Genomic DNA, 23911 nt, shown 5'->3' with positions numbered 1-23911 from the left:
AGGAAGAAGAATTCTCAGAAAGGTTCAGGAGCTGTGCTCCTGTGAGCTCCCACTGGATCTGAGGCCTGGATTACATAAACATCTGGAGCAGAGGTCCATTAGTGGCTATTAGCCACAGTGTATTGTTGGAACTCTCTGTCTGGGGCAGTGATTCTCCGTATTCTTGGTACTTGGGGGGGGGCAGCAGTGGGAGGGCTTCTAGTGTCCTGGCCCCACTGATGGACCTCCTGATGGCACCTGGGGTTTTTTGCCACTGTATGACACAGAATGTTGGACTGGATGGGCCATCGGCCTGCTCCACCATGGCTTCTCTTATGTTCTTATGCCCTACGTAAATGAGATCAGGAGGCATCCAGGCAGGCTTCAATCCCAGAGTGTCTCTCGAGCAGGGCTTTTTTGGTAGAAAAAGCCCAGAGGGAACTCATTTGTATATTAGGCCACACCCCCTGACACCAAGCCAGCCAGTACTGCGCTCCTGTGTGATCCTGCTCAAAAAAATCCCTGCTCGGGTCCGTGCCACGGGGAAGCAGCTGAGGGGTAACTGGAAGTCTCTGCTCTTCAGATTATCCAGGCAAGAACAGAGAGTCCTTTGCTGGTAAGGAACCACAACAGGAGGAGGAACCACTTGCGGTTGGGCTGGGCCGGAAGAAAAGGGCGGAGTCTCTTGCTGGTGGGCAGAGCAAGGTCACAGGAGGGGCCAGGGTCACGGGAGGGCCTGCTCCTAGCTTTGCAGGTCCAGAGCGAGCCCAACTCCCCAGCAACCGCGACACCAGTCCCCCTCAGCGACAACGACAAGACTTCACAATCATGTTGCTGAGCTGCTGCACCTTGGGAGAACGGCCTACGTAGTAGAGGATGGTCAAGGGCTCCAGTTCGTGAGGGACGCAGCAAGGGGCAGCTGAGGCTTCGGGGTTCAGTTTGTTATACAAAGGGAGCACCTGGCCAATGAAGAAACAGAGAGGCTGTTAGGAAGGATACCTGCTTGCGAGTCCCTGTTGCCCAGCTCCTGCAATCCCACCACCAAACCCCCACTGTCCTGGGCCTGGCCCCTCTCCATCAATCCTTTATTTTGGGGCAGTCTTTGTTTTAAACTCTGCAACATTCTAACCCATCCATTGGTTAGATCAGGGGTGGCCAAACTGCAGCTCGAGAGACACATGTGGCTCTTTCGCACATATGTGTGGCTCTCAAAGCCCCCATGGCTGCATTGGCCAGCTTGGAGAAGGCATTTGTGTCTTTAAATCAGTTCTCCAAGCCAAGCCAGCTAACAGCTTGAAGAATGCATTTAAAGTTAAAATTATTTTCTTTCCACCTGTCCCCCCTCCCCATCTACTTGCCTGTCTTCCTTCCTGTCTTCCTTCCTGTCTTGTGGCTCTCAAACATCTGACATTTATTCTATGTGGCTCTTGCATTAAGCAAGTTTGGCTCTCCCTAGGTTACATTAATTTTAAGCGGCGTCGGTCAGCAAACAAGCTGCCCATAATTAATTAGGCATCAAAGTTCTGGTTTTTATAGTATTACTTTTAATAGATGCACTTATACAAACAGGAAATAGGAAGCACTTTTTAGAAGGCAGTCCTTTCTTTAGGACGCAAGGAGGAATGCCTCTTCTGTAATGGTTCCTGTTTGATATGTGCTGCGGCCATCTTAAAAAGCATTTACCCCTACCAGAGGGGAATGCCTCTTCTAAGATTCTGCCTGCTGCGACAGATTCATCTCCCCTTCTCACACCCAGAAAGAACGACTCTCCTAAAACAGCACCTGCCTTGATGTGGGAGGGGGCATTATCCACAGGAATGGAATTCTAGCAGGAGCTCCTTTGCATATCAGGCCACACACCCCTGATGTAGCCAATCCTCCAAGAGCTTACAAAAAATTCTCACCATGTTGTACTGTGTGTCCGTGCTCCATACGTAGCGACAGGTCCCAGCACAAAAATTTGCTTTGTAGCCTTTTGGTTGGTGGATCCATTTCCACTTCAGATCTTTGCGGAAATCAATGTACAGGGTGCGAAGACAACAACCCTGGTCCGTATTCCTGGGAAAGAGAGCATAAAGAGCAGATTCCACACCATGTTCATTATTGTACATTACTTCATCTCTGTGTTGCTGTGCTTATTTTTTATATCTTTTACAAGGTAGGTTAGGCCAGCAGCTGACAAAAGGTTAACCAGCAAGCTTCATGGCTGAAGGTGGATTTGAACTCAGAACTCTCAGATCTGACACACTGCACTGGTTCTCCTTTTAAAGCAGAGATGGCCACAGTTGAAGGGATGCTAAATGGGTGAAGCTAAAAAAGAAGAGGAGCAGCCGGAGGGAGACCGCTAGTACTTTATTCCAATTGCACCATTCAACTACTACAGCCCAAAACATGACCTTTATTCATAGAATCATAAGAGTTGGAAGGGGCCATACGGGCCATCTAGTCCAACCCCCTGCTCAATGCAGGGTCAGCCTAGAGCAGTGGTGGCGAACCTATAGCATGCATGCCAGAGGCAGCACTCAGAGCCCTCTCTGTGGACACGTACGCTCCCTTGCCCCTCCGCATGCCCCCTGAGCATGGGTGCAGAACAGGATTGCCAACCCCCAGGTGGTGGCTGGAAACCTCCTGGGATTACAATGAATCTCCAGGCGATAAGAGATCAGTTTTCCTGGAGAAGATGGCTGCTTTGGAAGGTGGACTCTATGGAGTCATATCTCATTGAAACTCCTCCTCTCCCCAAACTCAGGCTCCTTCCCCCAAATCTCCAGATAATTCCCAACCCAAACCTGACAACCCTAACTGGGCCTCCTTCAGAGAGACAACAGGGCACTCCAACCTTTTTGAGCTCGTGGGCACCTTTGGAATTCTGACATGGGGAGGGCGGTGCAACCACAATGCAGCCCCCAAGCACAACACACAGAGGAAAATTCCTTGCAGGTGTTCCTGCAGTTTTAGGGAGGGGGTTAGATGGGACCCACTAGGGCAGGGGTGGCCAAACTTGCTTAACATAAGAACCACATAGAATAAATGTCAGATGTGTGAGAGCCACCAGACATCAACGTCAGATGTCTGAGGGAGGGAGGGAGGGAGGGAGGGAAGGAAGGAAGGAAGGAAGGAAGGAAGGAAGGAAGGAAGGAAGGAAGGAAGGAAGGAAGGAAGGAAGGAAGGAAGGAAGGAAGGAAGGAAGGAAGGAAGGAAGGAAGGAAGGAAGGAAGGTTGGTTCTTATGTTAAGCAAGTTTGGCCACCCCTGCCCTAGTGGGTCCCATCTAACCCCCTCCCTAAAACTGCAGGAACACCTGCAAGGTGATTTTCCTCTGTTATGGCACGGTCCAAGCTGAAGGGAATAAGAGAGCATAGGTATGTGGGATGTGGGTGCGGGGGGGAGGAGAGATCAGGACCTTGAATCAAGCACATTTTTTGAAGGGATGTGGGTTTATTACAGGAAATGTTGGATCCCACTAATCTGGCAGAAACAGCAGCCAGGATCACCTCTGGTTTAGGAGTAGAAAGGGAGGAACTGCAGGCTTCCTTGCTTTCAAATACGATGCTTCTGATAGCAGTATCTGAGCAGAGCTCTTTCAAGCTACAGGGACCATAAGGCAAATTGTTGATAAGCTGTTTTTGAACTGTTGCACTGCTGTTCTGGTTTTCCAGAGCATTCGTGACAAGTGTTTGTCCAGCCGCTGCTTAAAGACTGCCAGTGAGGGGGTCAATTGCACTGTTGAACAACTCTTACTGTTAAAGTTTTTCCTATGCCAGTCCTCTCCTCTGCTGCCAGCAGGAACAGCTCCTTGTCCTCCTCTAAGTGGCAGCCCTTCTAATACTTCAAAAGAGCACTCATGTCTCCCCCATCAACCTCCTCTTCTCCAGGCTGAATATCCCCAAGTCCCTTAGTCTTTCCTCATTGGGCTTGCTCTCCATGGTTACTTGTAAGTAATCTACAGTGAGCACTGTGGCACCTACTCTCTACACATGCACAGGATTGCAGTTTTAGTTTAAAGAAAGAAGATATTGGATTTGTATCCCGCCCTTCACTCTGAATCTCAGGGTCTCAGAGCAGCTCACAATCTCCTTATCTTCCTCCCCCACAACAGACACATTGTGAGGTAGGTGGGGCTGAGAGAGGCTCTCCCAGAAGCTGCCCTTTCAAGGACAGCTCTGTGAGAGCTATGGCTGACCCAAGGCCATTCCAGCAGCTGAAAGTCGAGGAGTTGGGAATCAAACCCAGTTCTCCCAGATAAGAGTCCATGCATTTAACCTCTACACCAAACTGGCCCTCCTTTCTCACATCAGACTTTTTAGTTAATACAATTCAGACTATCCCTGAAGTTTCCAAAGGTAGCCATGCTGGTCCATAGTAGAACAATTAGATTCGAGTCCAGGAGCACCTTAGAGACCAACAAGATTTGGGGGAGGGGGCACAAGCTTTCCAGCATTAGAGCTCCCTCGAATAGATAGAAGGAGCTTTCACTCTCAAAAATCTTGTTCTCTAAGGTGCTGCTGGACTCAGATTTAGTCATATAGATCAGTGGACTCCTTTCATCAACTTAATTTATTAACTAACATTATGTATCCCCTGCCTTCCTCCCCCAAAAGGACACTGAAGTCGTTTGACACACTCTCTCCTTCTCTTTTATCCTCACAACGAACCTATGAGGTGGGTTAACTCAAGGGTATATTACTGGTCCACGGTTTCCCAGCAAGCAATAAATAAGTGGGTTTTGGGTTGCAGTTTGGGCACTCAGTCTCTAAAAGGTTCGCCATCACTGGCCTAGAGCATCCCTGACAAGTGTTCTTCCAGCTGCTGCTTAAAGATTGCCAGTGAGGGGGAGCTTGTCACTTCTCTGGGTAGAGGAGGAAGAAGACCATAGATTTATATCCCGCCCTTCTCTCTGAATCAGAGCAGCTTACAATATCTTGTATCTCCCTCCCCCACAACAGACATCCTGTGAGGTAGATGGGGCTGAGAGAGCTCTCCCAGAAGCTGCCCTTTCAAGGACAACTCTGCAAGAGCTATGGGTAACCCAAGGCCATTCCAGCAGCTGCAAGTGGAGGAGCAGAGTTCAAAATGGGGCCAAACAGTGTGTGTGAGCAGATTGTCAGTGTCCCCAGCTATGAACACGAGACAGCCCCTAAAAACTGCTAGATGAACAGTTCTATCTAGCTGTTGTTGAAGAGCGGAGAAACAGCAGCCCTGTTCACACATTACAGTGAATGTATACACATCCTGTATATACGTACATACATCTGTTTGCAAGAAAGAACCAATGTGTGTTCACTTTACAAATAAAACCAGGGACCAGAACCTGGATAAATGTGAAGTTTCAATCACACAGTGAACTGTACGTGTATTGAATGCACAAGTAAAGAAAAACAAGTAAAGAAAAAAAGTGTCTAATGTACATAAATTGTACATGCACTGGTCATGTCACCTATCAGCCACTAGAGGACACTCAATCCATGACTTCCTCTTCCTCCCCTGCTGCCTATGGAACACATTGACACAAGGTGTCAGGTGGAGGTCCAGATGAGATTGGGGGCAAAGAGGAGACATTACAGCAGCTGGAAACAAGGCCATCTAATCCCAACAGCATTTGTGGTCTCCAATTTTTAAAAAAAGCTGGATTGGCTTATGGAGTCTCCCCTGTGTACTTTCCTCAGTTCGGTGTTTCATGGCCTTAAGCTGTGCGGACCTTTCTGAGTTACTAGGATGCCTCACCTGGTACAGGTAGGAGCGTTGGCTGCTCGACGGCGGCGCCCCTTTGGAGGGGGCTCCAGCCGGTGCGGGGGCAGCAGCGTGAGGATCAGGTGTGGGGCCTTGCCGCTGAGGTCTGGGGGTCGTGCACGTCCTTTCCAGGCTTCCTTGATGAGATCGTCATCCAGGCCTGGACATATGGAGTAAAAGGACAAGTCATGGAGTAAAAGGACAAGTCCTCTTGTGCATCAAAAACTGGCTAATTAATAGAAAACAGAGAGTGAGTATAAATGGGCAATCTTTGCAGTGGAAGACGGTAAGCAGTGGGGTGCCGCAGGGCTCAGTACTGGGCCCCATGCTCTTTAACTTGTTCATTAATGATTTGGAGTTGGGAGTAAGCAGTGAAGTGGCTAAGTTTGCAGATGACACTAAATTGTTCAGGGTGGCGAGAACCAGAGAGGATTGTGAGGCACTCCAAAGGGATCTGTTGAGACTGGATGAGTGGGCGTCAACGTGGCAGATGAGGTTCAGTGTGGACAAGTGCAAAGTAATGCACATTGGGGCCAAAAATCCCAGGTACAAATACAAGTTGATGGGGTGTGAACTAGCAGAGACCGACCAAGAGAGAGATCTTGGGGTCGTTGTAGATAACTCACTGAAAATGTCAAGACAGTGTGCGATTGCAATAAAAAAGGCCAACCTCATGCTGGGAATTATTAGGAAGGGAACAGAAAACAAATCAGCCAGTATCATAATGCCCCTGTATAAATCGATGGTGCGGTCTCATTTGGAATACTGTATACAATTCTGGTCACCGCACCTCAAAAAGGATATTATAGCATCGAAAAAAGTGCAGAAAAGGGCAACTAGAATGATTAAAGGTTTGGAACACTTTCCCTATGAAGAAAGGTTAAAACACTTGGGGCTCTTTAGCTTGGAGAAACGTCGAATGCGGAGTGACATGATAGAAGTTTACAAGATTATGTATGGGATGGAGAAAGGAGAGAAAGTAGTACTTTTCTCCTTTTCTCACAATACAAGAACTCGTGGGCATTCAATGAAATTGCTGAGCAGTAGGGTTAGAACGGATAAAAGGAAGTACTTCTTCACCCAAAGGGTGATTAACATGTGGAATTCACTGCCACAGGACGTGGTGGCGGCTACAACATAGCCAGCTTCAAGAGGGGTTTGGATAAAAATATGGAGCAGAGGTCCATCAGTGGCTATTAGCCACAGCATATTATTGGACCTGTCTGGGGCAGTGATGCTCTGTATTCTTGGTGCTTTGGGGGGGGGGGGGTGCAAAGTGAAAGGACTTCTAGTACCACTTGTGAACCTCCTTTTTTTTTTTGCCACTGTGTGACACCAAGTGTTGGAGATGGGCCATTGGCCCGATCCAACATGGCTTCACTTATGTTCTTGTAGATCTGGGGAGAAGGGGCTGCTACCCATCCCCACCCATCCCCCTTCCCTGCAGCCTCAGCTACTTGCGTACCTGCAAAGCGCACTTCCAGCTCTTCGCTGTAATTGGGGTTAATTGTGTTTCCAGCGGGGACATAAGTGCAACAAGGGCAGTGCACCCCCAGTTTCAGGCCCAGGTTTCTCTCTAGAGAAGAAACAGTGGAGATCAACAATTTTACAAGCAGAAGTGGGTGGCATGATTCAGCAGTAGAGCATCTGCTTCGCATGCAGAAGGTCCCAGGTTCAATCCCCGGCATCTCCAGGTTAAAATATTTTGGTAGAAGGTGATGTGGAAAACTTCTGCCTTTGACCCTGCAAAGCTGCTGCCAGTCCAAGCAGACAATACTGACACTGTCTGCGTCTGTCCAGGAAGTGTAAAACAAAACAAAAAAACAGGCTATGCACTAAAATACTTGGTGTGCAGCAACTCAACTTTAAAGTTTCCTGGGCAAATATCCTTCACTCAGTACATAGAACGAAGTTTGAGTTTGCAGGACACCAAAGCTTATATTCAGAAATAAACTTTTGCTGGACTGAAAGGTGCCACTGGATTCCCAACGTTTTTCAATACAAATAGGGTTGATGGCACCTATTTTTTTTTTACCACTGCAGGACACAGAGAATTGGACTGGATGGGCCATTGGCCTGATCCAACATGGCTTCTCTTATGCTCTAGATCTGAAAGGTAGCACTCACCTCTTTTATCCAGCCACTGGCTGACAGTGTCAGTGACATCAAACGACACCCACTCAGCCCGATCTGTTGGTCGCAGCGTCTGGCTCTCCACGTAACGCTGGGTTGGCGCAGAGGGCTCTCTTGCCTGGATCACCTGTGAGAAATATAACCTGTCAGGAACGTGCCCAGCCACACTCGGCAAAATTGGACAGCCAGGCCAAAAAAACCAACCTCAAAACACCACTCCTTTCAGTGAATAGATTTACCTCCTTCCTTTTGCTGGCAAAAGACTTTGTGTGCTTACAGCATGGCATGAAAAATATCCTGTTGGTGGGTGCCGTTTCCCCTGTTGCTGAATGCTAGGGAAAACTGTACCTGTTGGGTTTCAGACTCTCAGGATGCTGCTGAAGGCACAGGACCTCTTTTGAGGGGAAACACAGCGACTTTCCAGGAGGAGATAATTTTGGAACCCAGGAGGAATGGTGTTCCCTCTAAGCTGAGTTAGTGTGAGCTAACTCACAGATTTTTAGCCTCCAGCTTACACATTTTTGTCTTAGCTCAGGAAGGATGACCCCAGAGCACACTAATTTATGCAATAGCTCACAACTTCAATGCCAGTAGCCAGGGGTAGAATTCTAGCAGGAGCTCCTTAGCGTATTCGGCCACACACCCCTGATGTAGCCAGTCCTCCAAGAGCTTACAAGGCTCCTTTTTGTAAGCTCTTGGAGAATTGGCTACATCAGGGGGTGTGACCTAATATGCAAAGGAGCTCCTGTTAGAATTCCATCCCTGCCAGTAGCTCACAACTTTAATGCCAGTAGCTCACAGAGTAGAAGACTTTGCAGCTTAGAGGGAACATTGATGGTGATGTGAAAAGATGGTGAAGTTGTGGTTATGCCTGGACAAGGACTAAGGAAACCCAGGTTCCAACTGCTGCCCAGCTCACAGAATAACCTTGGGCCAGCAGTCACCCACTGCCTGCCTACCTCGCAGGGCTGTTGTGCGGATAAAATGGAGGAGGGAACAATCAGGAACTCCTTGAAAGAAGGGTGGGATACAAAGCTGATGGATAGGCAGGCCCTTCCATTCCAGCATTCTAAACAGCAAGGGGACCCTCCTGGCCGGGAACCCTCACCTGATACAGCTCCACCCGCTGCTCCGTGGCTCGTGCCCGGGGATTCGGCACCCGGTAGACGCGCAACTCGGCTTGAACAAGGCTGCTAAGGTTGGGCTCAGCTCCCGAGACGTCGAAGCGCAGAAGGCGGAAGAAAGGGCTGGGTTGGGTGCTCGCAATGGTGTCTGCAGGGAGGAGAAAGGAGGGCAGGTGGTTGGGGTTACTTCCAGCAAAACAGCAGAAGGGACCAAACGTTCACCCATTTCAATGCAGGCTATTCCCCCTGTGCTTAGAGTTCTACTGCTATTATCACTCTGCATTTCTTTTGTTTATGGTTTCAAATGAATGTTAACTCTAAAATGCATTCGGTTGCATCCTTGGTAGGGTTACCAGGTCTGTGTTGGAAAATTACCTGGAGATTTTGGGGGTGGATGGGGGAGAGGGTGGGGTTTGGGAAGGGAAGGGAGAGGGCCTCAACATGATACAATGCCATAGAGTCTACCCTCCAATGCAGCCATTTTCTCCAGGGGAGCTGATCTCTGCCAGCTGGAGATCTCCAGGCCCCACCTGGAGGCTGACAACCTTAATCCCTGGAGGTTACCCTCATGATTGAGAGAGGAATAGGCGAACAACTCCCATTCATGAAGGACTGCAAGGGTAATGTGATGCTGATCAGAAAGGGACGGTCCAGCATCTTATGATGTGGCAGTCATCATACAGAGTTAATATGCGCAGGGCCTTGTTCCTTCCTTGTCTTGATGCCTTCTAAGAATGTAAGAAGAGCCCTGATGGATCTGACCAGTTGGAGCCTTGAGTCCAGCCTCCTGTTTCCCACAGTGGCCAACCCAAATGCTTCTGAGAACCCCACCAGCGGGGTATGAAAACAACAGCACTCCTACAGCACTCCATCCCTGCAAGTCCTATCAGCTGCTACTCAAGAATTTACTGCCTTTGGGTATGGAGGCTCCATTTTAGTTACCACAAACACACGAAGCTGCCTTATACTGACTCAGTCCCTCAAGCTCAGCAGTGTCTACTCAGACTGGGAGCAGTTCTCTAGGGTCTCGGATCGAAGCCTTTCATTTTCTACTTGATCCTTTTAGCTAGAGATGTCAGGGATTGAACCTGGGACCTACCGCATGCAAAGCAGATGCTCTACCACTGAGCCATGGCCCCTCCCCACCATAACTGTGGATGGACCACTCTCTAGTGAAGTTGTCTAATTTCCCTTTTAAATGAACACAAGAAAAGCCCACCTGTTGGATCAGAATGAAGGTTTATCAAAGCCAGCATGCTGTTTCTGCTGGTGATCGGCCAGATAAGAACATAAAAACAGAAGAACAGCCTTATTGGATCAGACCAGTGATCCATCTAGTCCAGCACCCTGTCTCACACAGTGGCCAACCAGTTCCTCTGGAAGGCCACAACAGGGCATAGTGGCTGAGACCTTCCCCTCATAAGTACCTAAGAAGAGCCCTGCTCTTCAGGTCAGTAGTCCATCTAAGTCCAGCATCCTGTCTCACAAAGTGCCCAATCAGTTCCTCTGGAGGGCCAACAACAGGCACGGAGGCTGAGGCCTTCCCCCGATATTGCCTCCTTGGCTCTGGGATTCAGAGACTTAGTGCCTCTGAATGAGGAGGTTCCCCTCAGTCACCCTGGCTAGTACCAACTGATAGATTCATGGAAGAGAGGTCTATCTAATCCCCTTATAACGCTGTATATTCCTCTAGCCATCGCTACACCATCTGCAGCAAATTCCACATTTTAATTCCCTCTTGCTGAGAATCCTACCAGTAGAGCAGAGGTGGCCAACGGTAGCTCTCCAGGTGTTTTTTTGCCTACAACTCCCATCAGCCCCAGCCAGCATGGCCAATGGCTGGGGCTGATGGGAGTTGTAGGCAAAAAAAACATCTGGAGAGCTACCGTTGGCCACCCCTGCAGTAGAATATCAAGACAACAAGCCTCCCCCAGTCTCTGGTAGTCAGTGGTAGACTGCCTCTGTATATGGAGTTTCCATTTAGCTATGTGCATTGATAGGGGCTGTCTCCACATCCTCCTCAGCCCCCTTTCTCATCATCCTTGACCTGCTTTGCTATCGCCACCCCCCCTGCCCCATTCCAAACCATCTCCCACCTCCACCCCCATCATCACACCCCTTACTGTCAGCATGCCCGGGGGGCAACATGTCCACCCGCCGCACTTCCTTGGCATAGTACTCCTCTTCCTCGCTGCTGCTCCGCCCTTCGCAGGCCGCTCGCTCTCGGGTCAGCTCGCGGGTGCTGTTGTAAAGCAGCATCACCTCAGGGGGCGGCTGGTCGGGCACCCCTTGCTCCTCTTCCGGAGGGGCCGCCATCTGCAGCTTGCTGAGAATCTGTCCTCGTATGGCCTCTACCCGCCGGGCCCTGGCCACCTCCAGGTCCAAAGTTTGGCAGGTGGAGAGCGCCGAGGCTGTGCCCCCAAGGTCCAGAACCAACATTACCCACAGGAGCGGGGACCAGAGCATGGTTGGGGGGGACTCGATACCCTGGAAAGCCCAATTAGCCGGCGGTGGTGGTCCCCCTACCCTCTGGTGAGGTTACACTCCACTCTGCCGCTTGTAGGGGTAAATTCGGATGACCTTCTTGGCGTGGTTGGCCAGGGGTAGGATGAAGTGCAAAGTTCTCCTTCAAGGCAGGCTTGGGAGTCTCTGAAATTATCCTGACTGTTTCCTGGAAGGTTTGCAAAATCCTAAATCAGGACGTGATGAGTAGACCCTCCCTTCTTAGCACTGTTGAACCCCCAGATCTGACTGCAACCGGCTTTCCTTGCAACCCTTTTTACTGCACTGGAAGTTTGGCTAGAACTCCTTCAGTGCTCTCTCCCTCGATCCCCTCAGGAAGCTCCTCTCTCTCTCTCTCTCTCTCTCTTCCCCCCTCCCAGCCTTTCCCACACATCCTCCACCCTCTTCCTGCCACATCTTTCTCCCTCCACAGAGCGAGCATTGATTCTGCCAGCCACAGAGAAGGGGGCGAGAGCTCTTGTAAAGCCTGCTTGACTCCAGCCCCATCCCGCCCACCCTCCTGCCCTGCTCAGAACCGAGCAGTTCTCTTTGGGCCTGCTTTTGAGGCCTCTCTTTAACCAGGCAGTTTATAGAAATGCATGTAAATGAAACTGGACTCCTCCCTCTGGCTTTATTGCTGAGGCTGAGCTATTAAAAGGGGGTGGGGAGAACCACAGGGTGTTTAAAACAAACTAACACCACCACCATCTTGGCTCGCTCAACTGAAAATTGGTTGGATATTGACCCCACCTGACCTGACCCCTACCCTCCACTAAATGAAAAAAAAAACCCCTCTCTGTTTATGTATTGCAGGTGAGAGTGACTCCAGGGGAAGGAGGGTGGGTGCTGTGGCTAAGTGGTACAGCATCTGCCTAGTGTGCAGAAAGTCCCAGGTTCAATCCCCAGCATCTCCAGTTGAAAGAAACAGGCATGAGGTGATGTGACAGACTTTGGTCCATGACCCTGAAGAGCTGCTGCCAGTCAGAGCAGGCAATACTGATCTTGATAGATCAAGGTCGAGAAAGAAGGACTTTTCTCCCTTTCTCACAATACAAGAATTCTGGGGCACTCAATGAAGTTTTTGAACAGTCAAGTTAGAACGGATAAAAGGAAGTACTTCTTCACCCAAAGGGTGATTAACTCGTGGAATTCACTGCCACAGGAGGTGGTGGCAGCTACAAGCACAGACAGCTTCAAGAGGGGATTGGATAAGCATATGGAGCAGAGGTCCATCAGTGGCTGTTAGCCACAAGGCACAGATGGACCTCTCTGTCTGGGGCAGTGATGCTCTGTATTCTTGGTGCTTGCGGGGGAGGGGCAGCAGTGGTAGGGCTTCTAGTGTCCTGGCCCCACTGGTGGACCTCCTGACAGCACCTGGGGCTTTTTTGGCCACTGTGTGACACAGAGTGTTGGACTGGATGGGCCACTGGTCTGATCTAACATGGCTTCTCTTATGTTCTTAATGTTCTGACTCAGTATAAGGCAGCTGCTGGGGCTGTAAGTCACTGGTTGAGCATCTGCTTTGCATACAGAAAGCACCAGGTTCAGTCCTCAACATCTCCTCAACACTTTGGCCACAGGATTCTGTACCAACTATGGCTTCTGGACAGTCTTCAAGGACAGCTCCACGTGGAGTGCGCTGCAGTAGTCTAATCTAGATGTAACCAAGGCATGCACCACGGCGCAAGATTACACAAATGCATGGAAGGGAAAAAATCGACTATTGGCTTTTAATCATGGAAACTCAATGGAACCTCCAGGCACCAGAGGCGCATACCTGTATCAATTGAAGGAAAACCATTCATTGGTTTTGGACTTTCAATCAATGTCTAGATGACCAGTGTTGGCAACAAGATGCTGAGGCTCATCATTAGACGTACCATCCAATCCACTAGGGCTCTTCTTATGGGCCTAGATTAACCCACATGCAACCCCAGAGGTGAACTGGCTCCAGAATTCCAAGTTGATTTATGGGACTACACCACTGCTTTCACCCAGCCTCCACTCAACTGTTAGTCTGGTATCGATTGTGGGTTTCTCTGTGTCTCCTGGAGAGATTGATCAAACACTTGGCTGCAGCTGTAATAGGGGCAAGCCAAGCCATTAGCCAGGGCAGAGCAGATCAGCTGACTGGGCCTTTGGCGATACATCCCGGCCTTGAGTTCCTGGCTGCGCTTCCACTGCCTGTCAACAGCTTAATTATCATAGAAGCTCGCTCTTTCTTCTCTCCCCGCCCTTTCTTTTATTTTTAAAAGTGTTGGATGAACATACTCTAGGGGGGAAATAATTGACAGGTTCATGCCCCAGCAGCTGGCAGGGATGGGATGCCAGGGCAGGTGGACACAGCGAGGGCAGGAAAGATGTCTGGCAAGAGCCTCGCTTGTTTTTATTCCTTCACTTCCTCCCCATTACTATTGCTCAGTTTTCAAAATCTCACTCCTAGCCCATTCCACTGAAAGCACCTGGACCAACCCGCTCTGCTCCTAAGGTAGCCAAATGCAAAGGCCTTCTATCTCTTTAAGAACTATATCAAAGGCAAAATGTTGGCAGGCACACCATTTTCTCATTCCAGGCTCTAGATTAGCCAGATGCCACTGGAAAGCTCACAGGGCATAAAAGGCCACCCTCCCTCTGGTGTTGGTCCCCAGGATCTAGTATTCCAAGGCAGACTGCTTCAGGGCCAGTTCAATGTGTGGACTCTTATCTGGGAGAACTGGGTTTGATTCCCCACTCCTCCACTTGCAGCTGCTGGAATGGCCTTGGGTGAGCCATAGATCTCGTAGGAGTTGTCCTTGAAAGGGCAGCTTCTGGGAGAGCCCTCTCAGCCCTACCCATCTCACAGGGCGTCTGTTGAGGTGGAAGAAGATAAAGGAGATTGTAAGCTGCTCTGAGACTCTGATTCAGAGAGAAGGGCGGAGTATAAATCTACAGTCTTCTTGTAGTCGTCCTCTAATTCTATTTGGCTCTCACACTGACAGATTGATCTCTTGGAAGTAGGTGGGTGCAGGCCTGTAGCCATGATTTTAAAAATGGGGGGGTATTAAAAAGCTGGGCGGCACTTAGTGGATTTCCTCTTTTGGCTGCCACAGCCATGACTCAGAGCACCTGACTCAGGGTGCCTGACCTTCCCTCCTGCCACTGCCGCAGCTTGAGGGGCCGTGAGTGAATGCTGAGAGGCTGGGGACTGCCCCTTCCTCCCCTCATTATTTAAATTGCACGGGAGGGGTACCCAGGAGCAGTTGTCCTCCCACACCATTTAAAGGGCCTGCCGATCAGTGGGCCCTTTAAATGGCATGGGAGGGGCTCCTGGGTACCCCTCCCATGCAATTTAAATCGTGGGGAGAAAGGGACAGCCCCCAGCCTCTCAGCTTTCACCCCCAAGGAGGTGGCAGTGGGAGGGAAGAAGGAAAGGTTGGGGGGTGCCTGCATTGGAGCTCCTGACAGGAAGATGGGGGCAAGGCCCCCACAGCTACAGGCCTGTGTGGGTGACAACCTGAGAAAAAGCCCTCTTGATCGTAGCACCAAAACTCTGGAACTCCCTCCCCTGGGAGACTCGCCTGTCTCCATGGCCGTTTTCCCACTGACCTTACTCCGGAGCGACGTCCCTCTTCACCGCGCAGCATTTGCGCGGATTTCCCACCAACTGCAGCGCACAATCAGGAAGTGCCGCGGCTTTTGCGTCGCAGATGTAAGCCGCTAAAACCCAGTTTACATCTGCGACGCAAAAGCCGCGGCTCTTCCTGGTTGTGCGCAGCAGTTGGTGGGAAATCTGCGCAGACGCTGCGCGGCGAAGAGGGACGTCGCTCCGGAGTAAGGTCAGTGGGAAAACGGCCCAAGTGTTGCCATCTTCCACCAGTAGGTGAAGACTTGTTTCACCCAGTGTTCCTCAGTGATTCCTCCTTCCTGCCCTGTATTTGTTGGTTTTAGATATGTGTACTGGATTGCTTTGTATATGTACTTTAGTAATAACAGCTATTACATGGCGACAAGCCGCAACCAGCTCACAGTGACCTGTTAGGTTTCAGGGCAAGAGATGAGCAGAGGTGAATGAGGTGCCATTGCCTGTCTCAGCATAGCAACCCTAGTCTTTCTGGAGGGGCTCCCATCCAAGTACAAATCATCAATGACCCCGTTTGCTTCCAAGCCCTGGTAAAGTTTAGGCTAGTCTGGGCTATTGTTTGAATGCATTTTTTGTTTTTAATGGTTTTTAAGATGTACATCTGTTTTTAATCTGTTAGCCGCGTTGGTGGCCCTGATGATGGCACAATTGCAGGGTATAAATCCTGTAAATAAATATCTTCTTGGTAACAGGATCTGTCAATGAGACAGCCAAATTGAGAAGTCCTGAATCCTTCCAGCACAGCATCCTGTCTCAGGTAAGGGCCAGGCAGTTGCCTCAAGGTAGGCCAGAAATAAGGCACAAAGACAACACACATCAGAAGAGCTCAGTTGGATCAGACCAGTGGTCCATCTAGTCCAGCATCCTGTTTCACACGGTGGCCAACCAGTTCCTCTGGGGCCAACAACAGGGCAGAGAGACCAAGGCCATCCCCTGATAAGAATGTAAGAAAAGCCCTGCTGGATCAAATCAGTGGCCCATCTAGTCTCACACAGTGGCTAACCAGTTCCTCTGGAAGGCCACAACAGGGCATAGTGGCTAAAACCTTCCCCTGATGTTGCCTTTAGTCACTGTGGCTGGCAGCCACGGACAGACCACGCCATGGATCTATCAAATCCCTTTTAAAGCTGTCTGTCCCTGTGGCCATCATTACATCCTCTGAAAGTCAATTCCACATTTTAAGCACTCTCTGAGTAAAGACATTATTTCCTTTTGGCCATCCTGAATCCACTGCCCATCAGCTTCAACCCTCTCTAGTATCTAGTATTCCGAGGAGGTTGTCTCTGACCATTTAGTAAATGTCTGTTGAGGCACTTGTCCCCTGGGACTTTACCTAAGTGTAGAGAGAGATTTCTCTGTAGGCCTTGGAGTTTGTTTTGAGTCGGTAATTTCTTTTAATGCTGCCCTCAGGCAGCCAGAAAACACCACTGCTTCTCCTTTGGAAAGACTTCTCTTTATTTCCTTCAGAATTAGGCGGGGGAGGGGCATGCAAACTGGTTTGGTGTCTTTGTACTTGACATATGAAGCTGCCTTGCACCAAGTCAGGCCCTTGCTCTACTGTAAAGTGAGTTCAGCCAGCTCTGAATCAACCAAGAACAAGACGAAACAGACACAAACAGCACAGCCACATCACTCATTATATACACTCTGGCCATGGTTAACCATGCCTCACTTAGCAGGCAACAGTTTCTCCTACTGGCTTACTCCAGAATCCTTCATTTCCATCTTTGTTACAAGTTGTTACATGACTAGCATCCTGACTGGCCAGTTCTTCCAGGCTTCAGGATCCTGGTTTGCAAGGAGTGCCTGTCTCAAGTAACAAGACCCCAGTACAGCAAAAGACAAACATGCTCAACTTTGCCTAACTCAGGGGTCTGGTGGGCACAGGCTCAAAATGGCTGCCATAGGAGGCAAAGCCAGCCACCAAATCTCAAAAGAGTTTCCAGTTCAACATTAGGAAGAACTTCTTGACCGTTAGAGCAACTCCTGAGTGGAACAGGCTTCCTTGGGAGGTGGTGGGCTCTCCTTCCTTGGAGGTTTTTAAACAGAGGCTAGATGGCCATCAGGCAGCAATGAAGATCCTGTGAATTTAGGGAGAGGTGTTTGTGAGTTTCCTGCATTGTGCAGGGGGTTGGACTAGATGACCCTGCAGGTCCCTTCCAACTCTATTCTGATTCTATGAAAATGGCTGCCACAGCTTACCTTCAGTCACACAGTGAAGATCCTTGTGCTGCTGTCAAACTAACATTTTTTTAAAAAAAACTGCACAGCCAAATTAAATCTTCAATCTCCAATGAAGTCTTGCTGGGCTAAAGCTCCACCTGGCCCACGTTTCAAAAACCCTTGGTGGGTGCCAGAGAAGATGTTGGTAGGCAGCATGGAGCCCGTGGGCATCACATTGGGCACCCCTGACCCAGCACATCATCTTCTGACTGGCAACAAAGGGTCTCCAGCAGGGATCTTAACCAGCTCTGCCAGCTTAAGATCCTTTGGGAGATTGCACCTTGCATTCAAAGCATGTCTCTACTATTGAGCTACGGATTTCGGTAGCAGCAGCTCTCCTAAAACAGGTTAAAATTCTAAGTAGCTGTGCTAACATATTCGGGGGGGGGGGGGGAGGCAGAACTCTAAACTGGCCAATAATAACAGACTTACTGACACCATTTATCTCCAGGACAAGTGGAAGTATCACAAAAGCAAACTCTTCAGTTCAGCAGTATTTTTCATCTGGCTCAAGAATTTGCTTCTTTGCTAATACAAGGATTAGCTGGGACTTTGTGTCTGACCTGGAAATCACAATCCTTCAACAAAAGAATTTTTAAAAAGAGACTCTGGCATGAAATTACTGAATCTGAGAATCATGAAGAGGTTTCACACTACCTCTCTCTCCTATGAAGTGAACAAATATTATGGATTTATTACTAGCTTAGCACACAGTACAAGGTTAATGTAGTAAGCATAACAAGCAAATAGCTTCTGTATTTTTCTTGATTAAAGTGGAAAAAGCAGGAGACCCATGAGGGCTCCACTGCTTGTTCCTCGAGATAAGTGGCATGCTTACACTAGAATCTGGATGGCCGAGGTTCGAATCCCTCCTCTGCCAATGGAACCCAGCCAGGTGATCTTGCACCACTCCGATACTCTCAGCCTTACCTGCCTCACAGGGTTGTTGTGAGGATAAAACGGAGGGGAAAAGAATGATGTGAGCCACTGTGGGTCCCCATTAGAGAGAAAGGCAGGGTATAAATGAAGTAAATAATACATTTTCAGCACAATCCTAAAGGAAGAATTTGAAAGTGTTCAGGAAGCCAACTAGCTGCTATGACAGCATATCTCAGATACTGGAGCAAAGGACGTCTAGTAGAAAGCCAGAGTTTGGGTGGCATAGGGTTGCCAACCTCCATGCAATAAACTAGAGGAGTTCTGGGATAACAACTGATCACCAGGCAACAGAGGTAAATTCATCTGGAAAATTGGCTGATTTTGGAAGTTGGACTCTATGGCATTATAGCCCGTTGAAATCCCTCCCCTCACCAAACCCTGCCCTCCTCAGTCTCCACCCCCAAAATCTACAGGTATTTCCCACTGTAATGGGTTGAGGAAAACAACATTTGGACTGTAAGCCTGCACCAATGGTTGCCATTATTTGTTTTTTCCAGGAAACCCAGTAAACATGATTGGCAGCCCATTGCACGCCATTGTTTTCTGCACTGGCTTCCCATCTTTTTCCAGGCATGACCAGAGGTGATTTTTTTTTTTTAAACTTTAAATACCAAGCTATCCCAGGAGAACAATCAGGCACTCCTGAGATTTCACAGGGCCACTGACTCTTTAAATTTCCCTCTTTTCTTTTTCTTCTGCTTAATTATTTCCTGCTTCATCTCAAATGTAAAGTATTAGCTTTTGTTTTGGAGGCAGGAGGACTTAATCAGTGATATTTGTTTTGCTTGGTGCCAGCAAAGCTATTGTTCACAATTTAAAAAAAAAATTTGTTTACCGTTTTTTCATAATTGCATTAATATAATAATAAGCAAAGCAAAAACATAATGAGCAGTGACTTTGGTTGGATGCAAAATCAAAAGCAGTGTTTAACTACATTGAGTCCCCTGGAAAAAAAAGAATGGATAATAATTAACTCGTGAATAGCCTGGCAATCAGCTATTCATAATCAGGCTGAAAACAAAGAAATAAAAGGGAAAGAGCAGAGAGAAGTAGAACTTTTCATTAAGGGCCTGGGTTTTTTTAAACAACATTTTATAGTGTGCAAAAAGTCTGGGAAATGTTGCTTTGAAAAACCCAATTATCTATGTTTTTTCACATTGGCTTTTAAAAGAAACCCTGGAGTTTTAATTCTGGATTGTAATTAATAACTTTTAATGTTTTATTCTGTAAGCTGTCTGGGACAGGTTTCCTGTAAAGACGGTACAAACATTTACTAAACAAATAAATATATAACATTGGTTGAATGAGATTTACTTTCAAATCATGAAGGGGTGCCAAATCATGTAAATCATGAGATTTACTTTCAAATCATGAAGGGGTGCCACAATGCCCTAGAGTCCACCCACCAAAGCATCCATTTTCTCCAGAGAAACTGATCTCTGTCACCTGGAGATAAGCTGTAATTCTGGGGGATTCCCCAGGTCCCATCTGGAGGCTGGCATTCCTACCTTGTACAGTAAGAACATAAGAACATAAGAGAAGCCATGTTGGATCAGGCCAACGGCCCATCAAGTCCAACACTCTGTGTCACACAGTGGCAAAAAATTTTACATACACACATACACTGTGGCTAATAGCCACTGTCCAGTAAAATCTTCTCCAGTAAAATCATAGTCCAGTAAAATCTTCTCCTCAGGGCAGACTTTTGTGGGGAATGTAAAGTTAGAGTAAGCATGGATTCCCCCCGCCCCCGCCTTCCCCGCTTCAGTTCTATTTCTGTCTGCGAACGTGTAATCCACCAACAGCACAAATGAACCCTCATCCAGTTAGGAGTGTCTCTTTGTTTGCCTGAATGAAAGTATTGCCGTACTTGCTATTTTTGGATTTCCTCTCAAACAGCGACCTACGGCTTTACCCCTTTCCCTGGAATGAGACTCTTCGTAACTGGCTGAGCTGGTTCTGAAGGAAGCGTAAGGTCAAAAGTGCTGCTGCCCCAGAAAGGTGAGGGCAGGCCATTTGGCTCAGGGGACTTTCACTCACCCTGGGGCAGGTCCAGCCCAGGAGCCACACAGCACCGTGACCTTCAACGTGCTCATAACACTTCTGTTTTTGTAGTTGTAGGCAGGCAACAACAAAAAACAGGATATTTGTTATGGTTTGGCACAGGCCGTGGGTCAAAAGGCCTAGGCTGGCCAAGTATACATCAGTTACTAGGGCACTTTGGCCAGATCTGATTGGACTCACCTGCTGGGCTTGTCAACCTCCAGGGAGCAGCTGGAGATCTCCTGGGATTGCAAATGATCTCCAAGCAACAGAGATCGGTTCACCTGGAGAAAATGGCTGCTTTGGAAGGTGTATTCTATGGCATTATACCCCACTGAAGACCTCCCAAATCCTGCCCTCAGGCTCCGCCCCCAAATCTCCAGGTATTTCCCAACCTGGAGCTGACAGCCCTAGGCAGCACTAATTGGTTGGCTTGTTTAGCTGTTCTTGGCTGAATGAGGATCCAGGACCTGCGTCCTTCCCTGCTTCTCACTGCCCACCATGGAGGGAGAAGGGTAGGGCTTACTTTATAACAGGAACGCCTTTGCATATTAGGCTACACCCCCCTGATGTAGCCAGTCTTCCTGGAGCTTACAGTAGGCCCTGTAAGAAGAGCCCTGTAAGCTCTTGGAGGATTGGCTACATCAGGGGTGTGTGGCCTAATATGCAAAGGAGTTCCTGCTACAAAAAAAATGTCCTGGAGAAGGATCTTATGTGGAGCCAGGGTTGTCAGTTCTGGTTTGGGGAATGACTGGAGATTTTGGGGGTGAAGTCTGAGGAAATAATGGGGTTTGGGGCATAATGTCATAGAGTCCACCAAGTGGCCATTTTCCCCAGGTGAACTGATCTCTGTCACCCGGATATCAGTTGTAATAGCGGAAAATCTCCAGCCACCACTTGGAGACTGGCAACCCTATTTGGTGCTGGGTGCAGACAGGCTGGAGGGAAAGCAGTGGGGGAAATGGTTCATAAGAGTTTCTCTGAGTGGGCATCCTTTCTGGGCCTTAAATTGACCCAGAATCTCCAAGACTTTCTCTGAACTCAGAATATGTTAAATTATGAGGGTAACCAAGAGCATTAAGGGGCTGGAGCTATGGTTGCCAACTTCCAGGTGGTGGCTCAAGATCTCCTGGGATTACAACAGATCTCCAGGCAACAGAGATCAGTTCACCTGGAGAAAATGGCTGCTTTAGAAGATAGACTCTATGGCATTATACCTCACTGAGGTCCTCCCTTCCCCAAGCCCCACCTTCCTCAATCTCCACCCCCCCCCCCAAAAAAAAAAAAATCTCCAGGTATTTTTCAAGCTGAAGCTGGTTCTAGCTGGAGCTGGTTGTAGCTGGAACATTTTCCTACAAGGAGAGGCACAAGAGCCTAGGGCTTCTCAGCTTAGGTGTGGGAAGACGGCTAAGGAGGTGGAGAGAACATAATCAAGATTCATAGATTATGAGGTGGAATAAATAGTGTGAAAAACTCTTTCTCCTACTCCCATAAAACCTAGAATTCAAGGGCACACAATGAAACTAACGGACAATAGATTCATGAAGGAAAAAAGAAAATATTTGAATGATTAAGAACATAAGAAAAGCCAGTCCAACACTCTGTGTCACACAGTGACCAAAACCCAGGTGCCATTAGAAGGTCCACCAGTGCAGTGGGGCCAAAATTCCAGGCCTCCCAAGCACCAAGAATACAGATCCTCACTGCCCCAGACAGAGTTCTGTACCTTGTGGTTAATAGTAACTCATGGATCCCTGCTCCATATGGTTATCCCTATTGAAATTGCCTATGCTTGTGGTCGCCAACACTTCCTGAGGCAGTGAATTCCGGTTTTAATTACCCTTTTATCTGTTCTAAGTCTACTGCTCATTAATTTCATTGAGTGCCTGTATGAGTTTTTGATCTTCCCTTAATCCACGCTGATCCTTCCTCAATAGCTTCTGTTCATCAGTGTGCCTACTAATTCTGTCTTTAACAACAACAGATTCCACCAATTTACCCAGTATCAATGTTAGACTGTAATTTCCTGGATCTCCTCTAGAACCTTTTCAAAAGATGAGTGTTACATTCAATGTTCCCTGTAAGCTGCAGAGTCTTGTGAGCAAAAATTCTACTTTGTAAGCTACTGGTATTAAAGTTGTGAGCTGCTGCATAAATTGTTGTGCTCTGGGGTTCATCTTTCCTGAGCTAAGACAAAAATATGTGAGCTGAAGGCTAAAAATCTGTGAGCTAACTCACGCTAACTCAGCTTAGAGGGAACACTGGTTACATTAGCTACCTTCCAGTTCTCAGGAATGGAGTCAGATTTTACTGATAGAATCATAGAGTTGGAAGGGACCTCCAGGGTCATCTAGTTCAACCCTCTGCACAATGCAGGAAATTCACAAATACCTCCCCCACACACACCCAGTGACCCCCTGCTCCATGCCCAAATGATGGTAAAAAACCTCCAGGATCCTTGGCCAAACTGGCCTGGAGAAAAATTGCTGCCTGACCCCAATTTCCCTGATTTATTCCCTGGACATGTAAGAAAGGGCTGTGAGAACTAAGCACTGAAGCAACCAGGGGTTGTTTTGTAGAAAAATAGGTGGTGGAGCTCATCCAGGGATTGTTATGCAGCTGCACCTACTATTCAATGGACAAGGTTGAGAGGAGGAGGGGGAACCCTCAGAAAGGTTCAGGAGCTGTGCTCCTGTGAGATCCTGCTGAATCAGAGGTCTGGATGCAACCCTTCCTGCCCTCCTTCCCATGATCTGCCTAAGTTCACAGAATCAGCATTGCTGTCAAATGGCCATCTAGCCTCTGTTTAAAAACCTCCAAAGGAGAGCCCACCCCCCCGCCCCGAGGAAGTCTGTTCCACTAAGGAATCGCTCTGCCAGGAAGTTCTTCCTAATGTTTAGCCAGAAACTCTTTTGGTTTCATTTCAACCCACTGGTTCTGGTCTGATGTTCTGGGGCAACAGAAAATGACTCCGAACCAATCCTCCATAGGACAGCCCTTCAAGTAGAATGCATATATTTGTAAGGAGCTCTACAAGTTCACATTTGAGTTCTTTCAGAACTCTTGGATGCATGCCATCTGGGCCTGGTGATTTGTCAGTTTTTAATTTCCCCATCAGTTGTAGACCCTCCTCTCTGTGGAATTCACTGCCAGTGGTCCTAATGATGCCCACGAGCATAGATGGCTTTAGATTTATGGAGAGGTCCATGATAAATGGCTGCTATTAGCTATGATGAAAGAATCTTCATATTCAGGGGCAGAACCCCTGAATATCACCGCTAATAGGCAACACTCGTGGAAATAGGGTTGCCAAATCCAACTCAAGAAACATCTGGGGAGTTTGGGGTGGAGTCAGGAGACTTTGGGGGTGGAGCCAGGAGCAAGGGTGTAACAAGCATGATTGCACTCCAAAGAGAATTCTGGCAATCACATTTAAGGGGACTGCATGCCTTTTAAATGCCTTCCCTCCGTTTGGAAATAATGAAGGATAGGGGCACTTTCTTCTGGGGCTCACAGAATTGGATTCCCAGGTCCAATCTTTCTGAAACCTGGAATGTGTTTTAAGTAGAGGCACTTGATGTTATGCTAAAAATCTGGTGCCTCTATGTAAAAAAACAGCC

The 23911-nt window shown here is 48.3% G+C and overlaps 1 protein-coding gene across 1 annotated transcript; it reads right to left on the bottom strand.

Annotated features, from left to right (window-relative positions):
• Positions 1-777: 777 nt before the first annotated feature.
• On the bottom strand, positions 778-11431 carry LOC132588127 (transforming growth factor beta-2 proprotein-like). The gene is made up of 7 exons (XM_060260434.1): positions 11089-11431; positions 8950-9113; positions 7836-7968; positions 7174-7284; positions 5703-5868; positions 1884-2037; positions 778-938 (listed from the first exon to the last, which is right to left on the bottom strand). The coding sequence occupies exons 1-7, from the start codon at positions 11429-11431 to the stop codon at positions 780-782; spliced, it is 1230 nt and encodes a 409-aa protein (XP_060116417.1). The 3' UTR covers positions 778-779.
• Between the last annotated feature and the right edge of the window lie 12480 nt (positions 11432-23911).

The sequence above is a fragment of the Heteronotia binoei genome, chromosome 1, assembly GCF_032191835.1.
Source record: "Heteronotia binoei isolate CCM8104 ecotype False Entrance Well chromosome 1, APGP_CSIRO_Hbin_v1, whole genome shotgun sequence".
NCBI classification, from domain to species: domain Eukaryota; kingdom Metazoa; phylum Chordata; class Lepidosauria; order Squamata; family Gekkonidae; genus Heteronotia; species Heteronotia binoei.
The sequence above is the reverse complement of the archived record's forward strand: the minus strand, read 5'-3'. Positions and strand labels throughout refer to the sequence as shown.